The sequence below is a fragment of the Leptinotarsa decemlineata genome, unplaced genomic scaffold (assembly GCF_025532065.1).
Source record: "Leptinotarsa decemlineata unplaced genomic scaffold, Ldec_3_MD MMD2_tig00026299_RagTag_RagTag, whole genome shotgun sequence".
NCBI classification, from domain to species: Eukaryota; Metazoa; Arthropoda; class Insecta; order Coleoptera; family Chrysomelidae; genus Leptinotarsa; species Leptinotarsa decemlineata.
Genome location: NW_027412676.1, coordinates 9716811 through 9734993, shown reverse-complemented (window position 1 = coordinate 9734993; position 18183 = coordinate 9716811). Strand labels below are relative to the sequence as shown.

Sequence of the window (18183 nt, the reverse complement as noted above, 5' to 3'; positions counted from 1 at the left end):
CAAAGTTGTATTGTCAGATTCGCTAATAATAAAGAATACGATGATGTGTGTTTTTGAACAGTACGTGTCTATGAAGGTACACCAAAAACTGGTAAATTGTTTTATGCAATTGAAATTATTTTAAAATCAGCTATTGAACTACTAAAAATCTCAAAATCCTCCGAAATACTTATACAACAGATTCAATATGTGCCCTTTACTACGAAAGAAGGGAGTCTTGGGTTCCAACTTGCGATCCCAAGCGTACATTCGTCATCCATCCACAGTCTAGACACTGCCGCTATTGCATATCATTGTTTGTTTTGTTTATATTCTTTATTCTGAATACCTTGAGGACAGATTGAACAAATCAAGGTCGATGATTAATTCAATCATTTTCAATATGCAGCCTTTTACATTTCATTGCTTACTCTATTTTCTTCTTCCCACAGAATGAATATACCTTTAATGATATGCTGCTTCGTGTTAGCCACAGTAAGTTGTTTGCCAGAGCCTACCCAAATCCCAGGATACACGCAGCTGTCTCAACAGCAGATAAGTCATCTTCAGAACAGGGGTTTTGGTTCGACGAAAAGAACGTTTGTTCCAACAGTAGCCTATAGGGAAGAAGATGATGAATTGTATGACGACGATATCGATAGGTGAGTTGAGGTATTTCTTACAATGTAGTAATAGGTACTACAGAAACCAATCTGTATTTATTTTTTCATATTTATTTCGCTAACACATCGTATTCCTTATTGAACTCATGTCCTACTAAAAAGTGGTTTTCAAATGTGGAATTGGTCTTTTTGTTTAAGAAACTATTTCTATGCTATTTGATTCTTTGGAAAAATGTTCTCCCTGTTTGGTCAATATAAAGTTTTGGGCAAGAGCCACAAGTCAGCTTATATACTCAGCTTATATAGTTTTAGCAGAAGGACATGAGTTCAATCATGAGTACGACGTGTTACATTTAGAAGAGAAGAGTTTGAAACACTCTTCTAGACTGTTTAGAAATCAATAGATTCGGACTCACTAAATGGTCAATTAAAATTGAATAACTTCTCGTTACTAAATATTTTGTCAAAAGAGAAAACTGGGACAAAAGCTCAGGTAATTCAATTCATTACAAACTTAGGTAAAAATCAGGTACTTGAAATGTAGGAACTTCAAATTGTGAAATAAGGTATATTAAGCATTGAATATGTAGAATTAGTTAGTAAAGACACTCCCAAAGAAGCCATTGTATGGCGAAACACGTTTTGCGTTTTTGTGAAATCGTTTAGTGAAAATCTAACAATGAAGTGTTTTTTGAATACATTAGTTATACGTTCTCTCTTCTTATATCTGAAGATTAATTTGTTATGATAAGAGAATCCAAAGGGGAATTGATTATCATGCATAAAAGTTATTTTCAGATTCAAACTGGAAGAGAAAGTTCCCCAAAACACCTATTTTTATGTGAACACTGAGTTGCAAGAAAGAAAAATACTTTCGAAACAACTATTTTTATATGAACATAGAATTATACGAAAATCACTTTTTCCTATTCAGTTCATACTCCAAACATTAGTTATGGAATGGAATCAGATATCATTCATAGGAAAGCTGCACAATACAGTACATGAAAGATTGATGTTATGTTCCATGTAAGTTTCACTTACATGGAACTCTGTCATCCTTGAAGCTTCGAAGTTTCGGAATGACATTTGTCCTCATCCGTACTTATCTGGATATTATTACAAGTTGAAGAACCCATTCCATTCATAACATTACGAATTTATGTCACGGATGAGAAAAATCTACTCATGTTACGATGACAGTAACATAAACCCATTCATACGCTCACTTGATTTTTTACCATCAGTCTTGTTTAAATTGGTGAAGATAGAGAGGTGAAAGCCAAAAACCTATAACATACATCTCATTGAAATGTCGGTTGGGGCATATTTTTCCAATCCAATTTTTCTTTCATATACATCTGCGTACAACAAATCCAATCTTTCGTAAGTATAACAATTATAGATGAAATAATAACCAAAAACTAAGCATTTGTAATCCAATTCCAAACAGAACTTTTTCGACCTGACATACAATCCTGAGTAAAAGTCAGCTTAAAAATGTTCCTTAACGGAAAATATGTCAATGGTATCTCTCGACAGCCATCTTGATTTCGAACAGGGTAGTCAGTGGTATCGACAGAACAGTAATCCTTAATTATCCAAGATGAATGGCGGTCTGTTGCAAAGCCAAGTAGCGACATCGAACGTCAAATAAGAAAGACAAGCGCTTTCGATAGTCGATGTAGAAGTTTAAGTTTACAAAGTTTTTCGACTTTTTCGTCGATACCATAGATGACGCTTTCGTTAGAATTGTACCTCAGAGCAATTATATAATATATATATTACTATATTATTATTCTGAGAATTGTACCTACATGCTTTATTTTATAACAACTGGGTATTGAAATACAATAAGAAAGTAACACAATAATTAGTACTGTATGTGTGTGAAAATTGTTTTTGTTGGATTCATTACTCGCCACAGGATCCTGTTCTATATATCTATATATCTATATATCAAGTAGCCACCCACATGTAGCTAGTTCAAGCTTGAATACTGAAAAGAAGGCGTTCCTAAAATATAGAAAATTGCTACTTACCTATGTATGGTTTTGTGCAACCAAGTGTCGTCCCTCTCTGCAATTGACTACTCCGTATTATGAGACGATTTGAAATGAGATGAGATGAGAATGAGTGTTTTGTCCAATAACTTTTATCAACTTTCAATAATTCAGTCAGTTTCCAATATATTTCACTCTCGTTGCATTTTCCACGGGTGGTAGAATAATCAAGAATAAAAGAAGTTTTGAAAGTTTACCCCTTTACGAACTCAGGGACGTAATAATATTGAATATTGAATTTCATTAGTTCGAACTGCCATTGTCTACTATGATATAATATGATTTGAAATCCCTGAAAAATAAAATTAAGAATTGGAAAAATAGCTGAAAATAACAATTATATTGAGTAAAAAACACTGAAATGACATTACAGTAAAATAAAAATAAGCAAAAAATTGAACAATTGAAAAGAAATAAAAATCAAAATTACTTCACGACGTTTCGATTAGTATCCACAATCGTCTTCGGGTGATGATGGGAGTATTCCTCCCAGAGATGACTATTTATAGGTTATTCGAGTGCTTTCACGCATTCCCTCTTCCCTCTCTCCGCTTCACCGGTTTAGCATGAGATGGCCGTTTGGCGAGAATTTACCGTTTTCCGGTTATTTTTATTTTACCGTAATTTCATTTCTTTGTTTTTCACTCAACATTGTCAACCACTTTGAAACAGATATTAAATGTTCTTCAATAATATACGGGCGTAATCTAAACAAATATTAATACTCGTATAATTTCTTTTGTTCGAAGAAAGTCATTTGTATTTCTCATTCCAGCGAGGCAGAATCCAGCCAAGATAGAGTTCCAACTTACGTTAACCAGAATTATCCGATACCAGTAAGGGCAACTGTACAGCCAAATTTAAATTACCCCATTCCAGTAAGAGCCGCTGTAAGCAAGGCTGGCTATGTTGCAGCTACTCCAAAATATGATAGGAGACTTCAACAGCAACAATATACCCGTGGGGAAGAGTTAGAGGTGAGTAATTTTTTATTACAAATTGATACCTAATTCGAATGCTGGTGATGCGCTGTACTTCCAAATCGGTTCTAATTGTTGGAATGTATATACACAAAGTGAATTTATATGGCTGGGTTGACAGACTGGGTTGACTTTGCTTAGGGGTAGGGTAGGACCAAAGTGAGTGAGTCTATTGGACCCTCCACTGCAATTTTAGCTCATAACTATTGGAACTCGACCAATTAAATACGGCTTCTTAACAAAGCCCATTGGTTACTTCATTTGTTACCTTGGTTGATAGACCATAATATATGTTTCTCAAACTAGTGGAGACCTGATCAGCGGTCAGTCTGCGGCTACCTTCATCAAAGGGTAAGCAACACCAATGGTCGGCTTGGGAAGTATGTCTCCTATGATATCTTACCAGGGCTGTGGGTACTAACTGCTTATACCTGCTAGGATACGTTCTCCTGATCCTATAATCATTCAGAATGTGCAGCTCTGGAATCGTACTTGTGGACCATCTTTCGGCAGCCATGAGGGCTATTCTAGTTCATTGATTAATATTGGGGTTATTGGTTGTCCCAGGTGCCAGATTTCCACCTAAATGATCACAGAAACCTTCCCAGCAACCTGTAACTTAGCTGTTCCTGACGATTTAGCCATGCAAGGCTTTTTCGTCTCTGGATTCGGTGAATTATTGTTTGAGCGTAAGCATTGGCTTATCTGCCTGAGGATTGAGTTTGTTTACTCTCCTAATGCAGATTCTGCTTCGGCTGTTCAAGAATTTGGTGAACGGCTGATATCATGCTCTAGACAAGGTGATAAGTGGATTCTTGACAGCACCACCTGGCTTCCTAGGTTTATTGACAGGAGCAGCGGTTGAAGATCTGAAAAATTCTTGTTCTTGATCCAATATTACAGGGATGACAGTTGAGATTGTTTAATCGACGGCGACGTCCATTTCTTCTATAGAATCAAAGTCTAATTTCATGGTTATTTCATAGCCCATGAAAGAGCCCACGAGAAGCTAAGGAAAGAACTCCGCATTACTGTGACGAGGTTTTCTATGAAGGAAGGTGTCCGGTATCTCGAAGGTCCGTTAGTGACACTGAGTGGGCTCAGAAGAACTCTTATCTCCACGTGTGACACCCCACCCATGGTAAACATATTTTGTCTACATGCCATCCCAAAGAAAGCACAAATATTGTTTGTTTGCGTGGTGACCCCAATTTTTTGGCATTAAATTTTGCATATAGAATATACGATTGATTCAACCTGTTGTTACGCTATTTATAATATACTAGAAAATTCCTATTGAACAGTGTATTTGAAAAGCAATTGGGAATAGTTGGAAGCATTAGAGTTCCTCACCGTGTCTGTCAGTTCATTTATTTGAACGTATTAAACACAAAAACTCCACCAACAGGCTGAGCGATTCAAAAGACAGGTTTATATGCTTAAATTAAAAGGGGTATGGTTCGAGTGAATTTCATCAAATGACAGTGATCAGTTATTGGCTTCTCTCATGGAGTTGATATGAGATTATATGGTAGTTGGAATAAAAGAATGAATTTCAAATTGTACGAGGTTGATGGATTCTGCTTTTGTGATGCACTGTTTGGAACTTTGGTGTTGTAATGAATATTATTGGAGTTTTTTCCCAACACCAAACCGTTATCTTAAAACCTCGACACGTGTTTCAATCACCAAGTGATCATCTTCAAGAGGAAGATTGAACCAAATCTACATGCAATGTTGTCCTTATTTATACCATAGATACCTCTTGTAGGTACCTGTGTCTTAATTGCCCTAAAATTAATTTCACAATGTTGCCTTATACACTAGTCAGGTAAATCTATCATCTACAATAACCCTCGAGAAACCGTTACTGAATGTTGTTTCCTGTATTGTCACTTTTTCTTTTGTAAACCTCCCATATGTGAGAGGAAACTTCGAAAGATGATGCACTAGAACATTCTACCTACCACGTTTGTGCTGTCCACAGTGATGTGGACTATCGGGAATATAACTGTAAGTGCTCATTTCCTTCCTAAATACATCATTTTCTAGCTTTCCACATTGACTTCTCATTATCAAAACGTCAAGAAATGAAAGTTATCCTTGTGTAATGTGTAGATTCACCCATACAAAAGACAGCATTCGAAACTGTTCTGGAAAGTTCCACAATGACCTAGGCATATTCCGGCACATTCCAGACGATTCCCAAACATTTCAAAACATTATAATAACTTGATTGCTCCATAATGATCTGAGATATTCCGGGATGTTCCTGAAAGTTCCACCATAATCCAAAATGTTGAGTAATGTTCTGGAATGTTGAGGAATTCTCTTGAATATTTTGGTCAGAACTCCCAGCCCCTGTATATTCTGCTATCTGTAGAAAGCCGGATTGGGTCGCTAATTATTTTCTAATCAAAAATGATATATCCAAGAAAATTTAAAAAATAACAATAATTAAAATGAAAGGTCTTAAAACTGAAGACAGTTCAAAAATATTTGGTTGAATAGGAAGCGCAAGTATGTATTTTTTACATATTTATAACAATAAATATTCTACAGAGAAAAGGCGGAATGCCAGCAAATTGTGTTTTTATGATCACAATTTATAAACAGAAGTAGGTACCTACAGAAAAAATGTGATTTGAATATCATCTTGTAAAATTAATAGTAATCTTTATTGAAATTTATATTTTATCTTTTCTTATCGAAATGTTGAAAGTGCGAATCTTGTCTTGATGCTTAGTCTTTCCATTGATGCAGTCCTTAAATTTGAAAATGAAGCTCATAATAATATATTTTGATCAACCGATTACTACATTATATATACTATGTAAAATGTGCATATTATTTATTGTAAAAATACTTATTTTTCGTATTCTTTCTAAATTTTGGTGAAAGCACTAGGTATAAATGTCGGTACCTACGGAAGTCTGTTCGGATACATAAATAATACATTATTTTTTCGTAGGCTAACAAATTGGAAGAAGAGAAAGAAGAGGAAGAACCAGATAGGTTGAGTCAACTACTTCCACAGTCTAGATTCCAATGTAATGGAAAAAATACAGGTTATTATGCCGATGAGGAACTAGGTTGCGAAGTATTCCACTATTGTCAAGCCAACGCGAAACATTCCTGGATTTGTCCAGAAGGATTTACTTTCCATCAGGTAAATATCATTATTCATTCATTGAGGTTCTAAAATTCACACATCAAAGGAGATTTCATAATGGTTATAATGGTATAATGGTTAATTTTTATATTGAATGAAAAATTATAGAAAATATCGAAAAGAGACAATGGTGATACCAGTATCCGACTCATCTGTGACCTTGAAAAATCAGAGAGAAAGTTCTTGATGATTCCCTTCTTGTTCCCAGTAAAGTCAATCTGAACTTTTTCTGGTCTAAACATCAAAGTCCCCCATGAAAATTTAGAAAATGAACTGTTTCTGTGAATCCGTGCCAAAATCGGTCACCTTGAATTTGAAATAAATTATTAAAGTGATAACTGTAAGTTATTTGATAAATATTCGGAGGAATCAAGGAATCATTCATTATGAACCAGACTCAGTATAATAATGACACGAATGAAGACTTGATGCGGAATTGAATACCACTGCACACAATTTGAAATGATGGTAGATGGTAGATGCTGATCCCACCTGGCAGCGCTCGGTGAGATACCACAGCAACGGCTTAGGCAGCGTGAAGTTGTTTTCATGCTAACGTTTCGTTGCTGTGCCATTGTTTTCGGTTTCGAAGCTGGGAATATAAGGAAGAATACATGATGGCGCTCCTAAAATCAAAATACTCCGGAGGTAAAATAGCTCCCCAATCGGATCTCCTGGTGAGGGCTGATTCAAGGGCACCATCCTGCAGAAGTTATTCGAAAACCACTATTTCTGACAGACAACAGGGTCTTCCTAACGTCAGTCCACAGAAAAATAGCATGGTAACTGCAAATGCCAATAGGCCCACTAGAAACTTCAAAATCGATTTCTGCAACATCAGAGGACTCAACTTAAATATAAATTCAGTGCACCAACATCTGCAATCAAATAGTCCTCATATTCTTGCACTCAAACAAACCAACGTCAGTGCTTCAACAAACCCCGTCAATTTTTTATAAGCCGGCTATGATTTCCACTCCCGATTTAGACGTAACTTTGGAATATCTCTTTTTATCAGAAGCGATCTCTCCTGTCAACGTTATGTGGTTCAAAATGATATCACACAAGATTCATATGCTGCGTTTATCGACCACCTAGCAATACACAATCCAGGGCACTATTCTCTTCACTTGCAAACACCAACGACTTTCTGCAAATCAATCATTCCTGTGCCGAAATTTCCATGTTCGGTGACTTCAATGTCCACAATATCGAATGGCTCATATTTTCAAATATCAACGACGAACAAGGTCGCGAAGCTGAGGCTTTTGTAATAAGCAGCGGACTTAGATTATAAATGAGCCAACCAAGATTCCTGACCGTGATGGAGAATATTGTAGTCTTCTGGATCTATACCTAACAACCAATTCAGAAATTTATACAGTCAAACGCATTTCAGTGTTGAGTGAATTATAGATAAATGTTGGGGAACAATCTAAGACGCGCAAAGTTTGGCATTACAGATCAGTTGAATGGTAGGATCTTCAAGACCATTTTCTGAATTTCCCCTGGCTAGATGTTTGTTTCAGCTCTGAAGCTCCATCAACTTTTGTGCTTCTGAAGTCACGGAAGTTATTCTATCATCCATGGATGCATATATTCCTCTTTCAATGAAACGACCTTCTAACGGCAAACCTTGGTTCAACGAAAATTGCAAGCAAGTTGTCTGTCGCCTCCAAAAATCTTGCCTACCGGCAGTAACGTAAAAATTCCAGTGCTGAAAACCGAACTAGGTTTGTTAATGCTCGCAACAGCTGCAAACTTAGGATAAATGAAAGCAAAGAACTCCACAATCAGAGAATTAGGGATAAACTGCTTGCCAATCCCAAGGGGTCTAGATCCTTCTTGATCGATAGCTGAAGCTGTTAATCAGAACTTTACAAAATACACAATTCCACCACTAACATAAGCGGATGGTTAAATTGCCACAACAGCCGAAGAAAAAGCAAATCTACTAGCTTCAATTTGCATCCCACTACACAGTCGATTTTCTGGGAAAGGCACCACTCACTACTTCCACACTAGAATCCACAATGCCAAAAATTACTTTTCATCAGGATATTTCTAATGTGTGGAGCTCTGCCCCCAAACATACCCTGAAGTTGCTGGATTCCATCAAGAAAAGAGCCATCCGCCTGATTGGAGACACGAACATCACGTGCAAACTTGATAGCCTGGAACATCGAAGAAAGGTTGGAGATTTGTCTCTCTTCTCTAGATACTTTCAGGGAAAGTGTTCAAGTGACTTGGCATATTTAATTTCACCAAGCGTGGCACATATCAGAAATACGCGACGGACTTAAGACACCTTAAGAACTCTTACATCTGGATACAAAATATAAGTAAACACCAGTAAGTTCACTCTTCGCCATATTTGGGTCAAGATTCCCCACCTCGAATTTTATGGGCGGCCGAACTACAGCGCAACCGACTGAATCTGAGGCGTTTACCAAGCGAGCCAAATTGAGGCATGGAATATTATTACAGAGTGAGTCGTTGTAAGTGGTGGTTTTGTATTGGTGAAAAATTTATGTCTAGTTTCAAAATGAGCAAGTGTCAAGCTGTGGGTTGCTGTAATTTGCAGGGTGATGTCGGCATTCATTTTTTTTGATTTCCAATTGACGAAAAAAGGTATGTTTTTCTATTATTTATTATGTAAGATTGAAGTAATGAACATATAACGAAAATCATAAAATAAATTGTTTTAGTGAAGTCAATATGCAGACTTTTTATTATGAATTTAATTTGATGAAATTGTCTATACGAATAGTATATGCCTTCAGTTCCACTGGAAATTAACAAAGGAAAATAATTGTTGAACCACAAGTTTTGATTTGTATCTGTAAGAAAACAATTACTTCCACTGAAATCTTTGCAAAACCAAAGTATCAAATGTATATTCAAATAACTTTTTTTGTAGCCTACTTTCCATTTATATGTTCCAGATAATCTACTATAAATAGCAAATATGGCTTTTCTTAGATTCTGTCATCAATAACAAAAAACATTAGGATTTCATTCGAATGACACACTTCATAATTAGCAAACCAGGCAACCCAACACCAAGAAATCTGTATTTTATATTGAAGTTTTGATTTACAACAACCAACCCAATAATATAAAAAAAAAATTTTAGAAAAACGATTCAAAACAAAATGAAATTTTGCAAATGCCTCAGTAGTCATGGCAAAATACATACATTCGAACTGGAAACAACCTGTTGCATACTTTTTTACCAATTCATCCACATCAATACTGGATATAGAAAGTATTGTGATTGAAGCTGTTAGGCAATTATCAAAAATTGGATTGAGAGTTAGGGATATCATTTCAGATTTAGGTTCTAATTTTTATAAACTTACCAGAAAAGATTTCGAAAGTGACTGTAGAGCAGCCATATTTCTTTGTTGATGAGAAAAAAATATTTTACATCTGCTGAAATGTGGCAGAAACCATTTTTTCCATGACTTTTTGAAATTTGATGAATATACAACGAACAAAAGTCATCTTGACATCTTGAACAACTTTACAACTTGGATAAGGAAAAGCAATATAGACTTGTACCCAAACTTACTGATTCTCATTTATTTCCAACTAACTTTTAAAGGATGAAGGTTAAATTAGCCAGTCAAGTTTTCAGTCATTCGGTAGCTTTAGCGATGAATACCTATGCCAGTTTCAATCAGATACGGCTACATTCATTGAAAAAATTAATAAAGTGTTTGATATTTTAAATTCAAATAGATTTGACGGTGTGAAAGATTTCAATAAATCTTTTTTAAGAACATCAAAACAAATTGATTTTCTGAGGCACCAGTCAATCTAATAATAAAACTGATGATCTTCAAACTCAACCTGTGACGGAAGCAAGAAACTTTTTCTAAGTTTCGAAATAGATGAACATTTCAATCTAGCAGACCACTATTATAATATTCATGCAGTCATTGTTCACTGTGGTTCTGGCGTTGAATTTGGTCATTATTACGCCTTGGTCAAAGACGAAACGTACTTGTTTAAGTTTGACGATAGTCGTGTCACGAAGTGTTCTGGCGATGTATTGAATCTATTGGAGCCTCTGGAGACACCCTACATTTTTTTTATGAGAGAGGACATTGGCAGATCAAGATCTTCAGATGATGTGGTGTTGCAGGTTTTTCCGGGTTTTCCTGCAGCAAACCTGCAGCAAATGCGCCACTGGAATCAATGAAGTCGCCCCGGAGTGTCATTTAATTTTTATTGTTATTTTTATTTTCATCATTGTTTTATAATTTTTTAGCAAATTAACTGTAATATAAAAAAAAGGAAAAAACACTACTCCTATTCAAATTACCAGAGCTTTTAAAAACACATTTACTCTTCAGTATTTCACACAGGCAGAAGGAACTAACTGTCTAGAAGATACTAGGGAGATTCTATCTAGTATTACAGATGCAGACATAAATAGAATGAAGATTCTTGTGGAAGTTCCAAAAAATCCCTATAAACCTTTGAGAGTAGAGATAAATAATTATTGAACTCTAGCCACTCCAGAAGGGAACAGCTTGGGCTATGTTTGTGGATATCTTTTGAGAAAATATTTAAAAAAACATTCATGAGAAGTATGTACAAATTTTGCCACGGCGGCTAGTACGACACTAAATGAAACGAATGTAGGTATATAGTCATTTCAAGGCATATAGTAATACAGAAGCCAAAAAGTTTGGAAGTTCATATATGCCTCCAGATTCATTTTTACAATGTATCATTCATATAGAGACAGAATTTCTTAATCATTTCAACAATTTATGTGCCACTGATTGTGATAATTTTCCTTTGGATCATTTATTTTCTCTTTTCACAAGGGTAAGAATTATTCATACTTTGAAATTGCCAATGGAAATTTGAAAACCAATGTTAAAAAAATCAAAACTCATCATTCTGAAAAACCTTTAAAATATAGTAGCATAAGTTTTTGACCTAAATTGTATAATCTTACTACATAAAATATACGTTTATTCCACCACCTTGTCTTGTTTTTTATGAATTCCTAAACAGTATACAATCTTTTGAGACATTTATTGGGAGCTCTTCGTAGCAATGATCATGGTCACATATTTTTTGATCGAACCTCGTGCAGAGGTGCACAACAGCTCTGTCCCGCCACATGCCAGCAAAAAATAAAATTTCGATCCGAAACATCAAAGACACAGACGGGAGTGAATTTACTTCTATTTACTTATGTACGGTGATCTAGAGAACTGCGTTTATGTGGAACTATCTGCCTGAGAACGTTTTTCCAAATGGATTTAATCTTCAGCGATTCAAATCCAATGTGAATCGCTACCTTCGCACAGGCACCGCTCTGAGAGCGGTTTAAGGATTTTCCTGTAGTGCTCGTGTGTGATCAAATTTGAAGCAAGTAGTCTTTAAAGTCATAACTTTCAGGACAGTATGGATAAGTATGAAGTGTGGATGTGAGTCTCTTATGAAAAATACATATCTACGGTATTTGTTGAATACTATCCTACAAGTAACTTTGAAGAAAAAGTATATCGCAATATGTTTTCCATTTCTTCATTCAATATGAACACGCCTAAAGAAGTTATTATAAAGTGAGACATGTGTTATAAATAAAATGTTACTTTAATTCCATCATGATATTTTCTAACTGGAAAGCAGCCCAAACACAAAGCATTTGTGATCCAACATTAGACAGCGCTCTTTTGACCCATCATAGGTCTCATCAGTGGTGCGATGCTGAACCAAAAAGGGGTTTTTCCCACCAGGTCTTCATCAATTTCATAAAAACCAATTGTGCTGAACATAAACCAAAAGTGACATAAATATTTTCTGTTTCCTTTACCAACCATTATCAAGAACTAGGCCTCTTTTGAGTGTATGGATGCAAGAAGATAATCAGGAGAAAATAATTTCAAACCAGTTTTTCAGAATATCATTTTGAAATGTTACGTGGCCATGAATTCATTGAGATTTTTTAAATTCATTCAGCATGTGATTCAGTTATCCTTCAATACACGATAACATTATCATATCTGGAATTATCTGTTTCCACTGATACATAGACTGGCTTAGTTTTCCTGCTTGGAAAATCACCATTGGTGTTATCTCCATATCGTTTTAGTTTCTGTGTTTAGAACAACTCTAGTACTTCGACCTTACCTCATCGCCTTTGATAATGTCTACCGCAGAAGTAGACAAAACGTCAGACATAAAAACCTGCAGAATACGGCCAAAAACACGAAAAATAGCTGTGGCACAGTTATCTCCGGCTTGCATGTTTACACTTTTTTTATTATCAACTTGTTTCTTATGGCAGATGCAAACTCTTCGAACAAACTCTAAATTAAGCGCGATTTTTTGTGAGCATTAGCTAAAAATTGCTGTTGGTTTGTTGGAACAGTCATTGATAGATATCAGACGTTGAAAATTTTTTGTAGGTTAACGATGTGACCTTTAACCTCTCATAAAAGAACAAATATTTAGGGTCTGTACAGCTTGTATTATTGGAAACTTTTCGTGTTGTTTCGGCTAAAGAAAGAACAAGAAAATTGAATTATGCTGTATGAATAACTCTCACGGTGTTGCCAAGTTCATAACAAATGTTGGTGACGTCACGATTATCGTTTTTATTCGATTTTGAAAAAAATACTGACAAAAATATTAAAAAATATAAAACAAGGTACTACTTCATATGTAGCTTTTACCTATGCGGTTATACCAAAATCAGTGGAAAGATCCATTAGGTCATTAACAATAGTTTGAATTCGGTTCATGGCAAAAGAGCTTCTTTTTCGCATAGAAAAGTTTAGAGGCATGCAGCTCTGGCTAAAGTTTCTTGCAGCCATGGCCCACGATATAAAGAGAAGATTTGAAAGCTTGCGTCAAGGGGCACAGGACATATCATTTGGAGCTGGGTATATGACCAAAAACGGAGGCCTAAAACCGCAATAACCCACCTACAGCGCTACGATTCTATAACTTTCGTAATAACATATTGCTTTTCAAAATTAGTTAATTCTGATTATTTGGCTAGTATTCAAGATTGCCAAGTACATTTTGACAGTTTATATCAAATTTCCATTGACTTGTCCACTTTATCTAGATTGAAGATCGTCCAGGAGTTGAACTTGGGTTTTAGTTCTGTCAGAATAAGCCCATTTCTGAACATATGACCTTGACATATGAAGCATACGCACCTCAGACACGCACATGAAAAAATTACGACATTGAAATATCCAGTGTAACTCTGCCAAATGATCAAGAGAAAAGCTTTTTGACGTTGGGTCAACTTCATTCCATTGGTAGAAAGTAGGGTAATTATTATTAGTAGAGAGTGGTGAACTTTTAATTCATTTTAACACTGGAGAAGTGGGGAGTACTTTATAGACATCATTGAGGACAAGGCAGGTTTGTTCTGGTTCTAACATCCGAAACTGTTTGAAAACTGCGCAAGACATGATGCGTACAAACAAAATGGCTGGAACCCGAAATAATCTCGGACACTTGTTTAAACCAAAACGCTTTTGAGGAGACCACTGTGCCACCTATCGTATATATGAAGAGAAGAAGACGAGAAAATACTATTGATCATGTCCATTTTGTTATGTAGCGTATCCTTATAGTCAGTTCAAATGTTATCTACCATCAATCATCAGTTTTTCAAATTAAATTAATGAAAAAATATCCTAACAAATAGCCCAAACAAATTTCCACATGAATGCGCATAAGCAACGGGAACAGTTCTCAACAGTTCAGCCTCGAAAGCAAGAACGGTTCGGGACGGTTCAAAACAGTTTAGGATCATTTCGCAGTCGAAACCAGAACATAGGATTCATCAGTCCGAAATTATCCTCAGTAAACCAGAACGCTCTATATCAACTGCGCATGATCCTGATGTCCTAGAACCTTATTTTCGTAGAACTAGAACAAACCTGGCGTAAATATGATATAGAAAAATTAGGTTCAAGTAGACTATTTCTGTGAAAAGGACAATCATTATATTTGTAAGGTTACGGCAAAAAAATACTCTCACGATGATATATTTTATGGCAACCTTTTGAATGTTTGCATTTTCGTGCTGAATATTTTTGAACATTTCAACAAGACATTAGTCATTTATAATCTTATCAGTATTATATACTTTTTCAGGTCCATTTGATATGTATGCCACCTGGCGGTGATAATATCTGCGAAAAATCATCCGACTATCATTTTGTCAACGAGTACTTGTACAAACCAGTGAATTTGGAAGAATATCAGCACAAACCTAACATAACTCTGAGGTATTCTGACAGGTATTACCCAGAACAGTACCGTTCCAGATACGAAGAAGACGACGAGACTCCAGTCCATCATCAACATTCGGTAATGCCTGAATATGTATCATTCGCTTTCTGAAAACATTTTACCTGAAATTTAATATTGATTTCACCCTTAACTTCTGACATCACCTAATCATCAATGTAATCTGTATAACAACATTATAACTGAATAAGTGTAAAACATTTAAGGAGGTGATTTCTCATCGAAAAAAAGATAAGATCTTTCATATAAATAAACTTCATTGGAGCATCCCTTGTTAAGATACAGTCCCTTAAAGGGGGTACATAAAATTTGTATAACAATTTTTTTCACAAGCACTGAAAAAGTTACAATATTGAAATTAACCTGACGTTTTGTACTACCAAAAAAAATCTTAGCCAGAAATTTATTTGGTTTACCCCATAGTTGTAAGCGGTGGAAAACGCAACCCCTAAAATTTATTTCCAATGTAACTTTTTGTTTACCATTTGAAAGTTATTTCCGATAGCCTGTTTCATTCTAAGCAAAAAATATCTCTTGGGTTTTTTGCCCAAAATAAATCAGTTCGCAGCAAAAAATTATTTTACGAACAACTACAGAGATACATCGTCATAAATGCGAACTGGATTTATTATTATTTTGTAGTAAGTACCTGCAATAAACGATTAAAGGGTAATAAACAAAACTAATTTATTAATAACAAAACACACAACATGTAGAAATCATAGTAAATGTTCAATATGTCTACCTTCAGACATTACGCATGCGTCTAGACGTCGGCGCATTGAGCCACGTATTCGCTCAAATATTCCTGGAGTCTCTCTGATTACCCTGCACGCATCGATGATGCGGTTTCTTAAGTCCTCTACATCGCGAACAGGAGTACGATAAACCAAATGCTGTAAATGGCCCCAAATAGAGAAATCGAGAGGACTGAGATCCGGGGATCGAGTGGGCCAGTTATGTGGTCGTCCTCGACCTATCCACTGATTTGCATATGTTTCAGTGAAATGCTGACGTGCTACTTGACTAAAATGGGCGGGAGCCCCATCAGGCATAAAAAAACATATCCATTCTGACGCCTAAGGAACTTCCTCCAGCAGTACTGGATGCACTTCTCTTGAAAATTGAACGTATGCCTCACCATTTAATCGAGGAGGTAGAAAATGAGGCCCAATTAAATCATCCCCAATAACTCCGAGCCACACGTTAAGAGAAAACTGTTCTCTATGGTTAGTTTCGACAATAGCGTAAGGGTTTTCATCAGCCCATATGTGGTAATTATGAAAATTAATAATATTGTCCCCTAAATTCGTCTGTGAATTTGATCGTCTTCAGAAAGTCACAATTTCTTCTAATCATTTCCAGCATCTAATTGCGAAATTCAAGACGGTTCGGAAAGTCTCGCGGTAACAGTGCCTGTACTCGTTGCAGATGGTAAGGGTATAAGAGTTGTTCCTTTAAAATTCGAAATATCGTCATATGATCAAGATTTAGCTGGAAAGCAATCTTTCTAGTACTGGTAGTAGGTTGTTCTTCAATCAAATTAAGTACTACTTCCTCAAGCTGTGGTGTTCGTACTTCTCGATAGCGACCACAATCCTGCGTTCTTTTGTCGAATGAACCATATTCCCGTAATCATTGATGAAATCGAGAAAATATTCTATGTGAAGGATGCTGCCGTTGAGGATACATTTCAGCATATCTTCTAGAAGCTTTCAACCCATTCCCCTGCGATATGCCGTAAACGTAATGCATATCAGCCATTTCTTCATTTGTGTATGCCATTTTAATAACAAGTGAATTATTAAAGTAACAAATTATGCCGTAAACGTAATGCATATCAGCCATTTCTTCATTTGTGTATGCCATTTTAATAACAAGTGAATTATTAAAGTAACAAATTAAGAACAGAACAACAACACACAATTAGTATTAATTCAATTTCGAAAATTCACAAACTGACAGCGTCATACCAATTCGATTGTCACTATCGCTAATAGCGACCTACTAGATAGATTAGTTTCGTATTTTCGCATTTATGACGATGTATCTCTGTAGTTGTTCTTAAAATAATTTTTTGCTTCGAACTGGTTTATTTTGGGCAAAAAACCTAAGAGACATTTTTTGTTTAGATTGAAACAGGCTATCGGAAATACATTTTTAAATGGTAAACAAATGATAAGACAAAAAGTTACATTGGAAATAAATTTTAGGGGTTGCGTTTTCCATTCCTTACAACCATGGGGTAAACCAAATAAATTTCAGGCTAAGTGTCTTTTTGGTAGTACAAAACGTCAGGTCAATTTCAATATTGTAACTTTTTTAGTGCTTGTGAAAAAAATTGTTATACAAATTTTATGTACCCGCTATAAGGGGTTGTATCTTAACAAGGGATGCTCCAATGAAATTTCTTTATATGAAAGATCCTATCTTTTTTTCGAAGAGAAATCACCTCCTTAAATGTTTAGTTACACCCTTGTATTGATATAAATATACTTACATTATGACATATTAATGAATCTTATATACTTTACAGGTTCGCGTAACATCTCAACCCCGTCAACAAGTTTCACCAACAACATTGAGATCACATTCCGCATCCCATGGACAGATATTCAGATCTCCCGAAGAAATAAATATTTCTCTTCAGCAAAGAAGGCCGCCTCAACAACATTACGTAAATGAATACTAGTGTAGCTACTCAAATAAGATATTGTTATGTTGATATGAACTGTTTCTAGACTAAGGATAATAATTGTAAGAATATCTATTCTAGAATATATTTATTGGTAATACTTTGCGTGAAGTGATATTACATCAACATAGTTCAACACGATGTTGGCCAATCATAACTGTGTGCTGAGATTTCCAACAGCCGGACATAATACACGTTCAGATTTTCTTTTCTGAACAAATTGAACGATTTGAGTCCTGAAAGAAGAGAAATGATTGAATTAAAAAAATCCAGTGTGTCAAATTTTAACCAGTTAAACAAGTAGCAACCTAACCTAACTACTCCAGAAAAACACATTGTTACCCTTTAAATTTGATCTACGTCATCT

The 18183-nt window shown here is 35.5% G+C and overlaps 1 protein-coding gene across 5 annotated transcripts in view; it reads left to right on the top strand.

Moving 5' to 3' along the window:
• Cpap1-g (cuticular protein analogous to peritrophins 1-G) overlaps window positions 1-17916 on the top strand; it is a 70987-nt gene extending 53071 nt beyond the window's left edge. For all 5 annotated transcript variants that reach the window (XM_074180567.1, XM_074180569.1, XM_074180570.1 and 2 more), the window contains exons 2-6: window positions 432-641; window positions 3441-3642; window positions 6617-6814; window positions 14966-15181; window positions 17658-17916. In XM_074180567.1, the coding sequence (XP_074036668.1) occupies window positions 432-641; window positions 3441-3642; window positions 6617-6814; window positions 14966-15181; window positions 17658-17813 (982 nt within the window). In that variant the 3' untranslated portion in view covers window positions 17814-17916. The remainder of the gene's footprint in view (window positions 1-431; window positions 642-3440; window positions 3643-6616; window positions 6815-14965; window positions 15182-17657) is intronic.
• The last annotated feature ends 267 nt before the right edge of the window (window positions 17917-18183 follow it).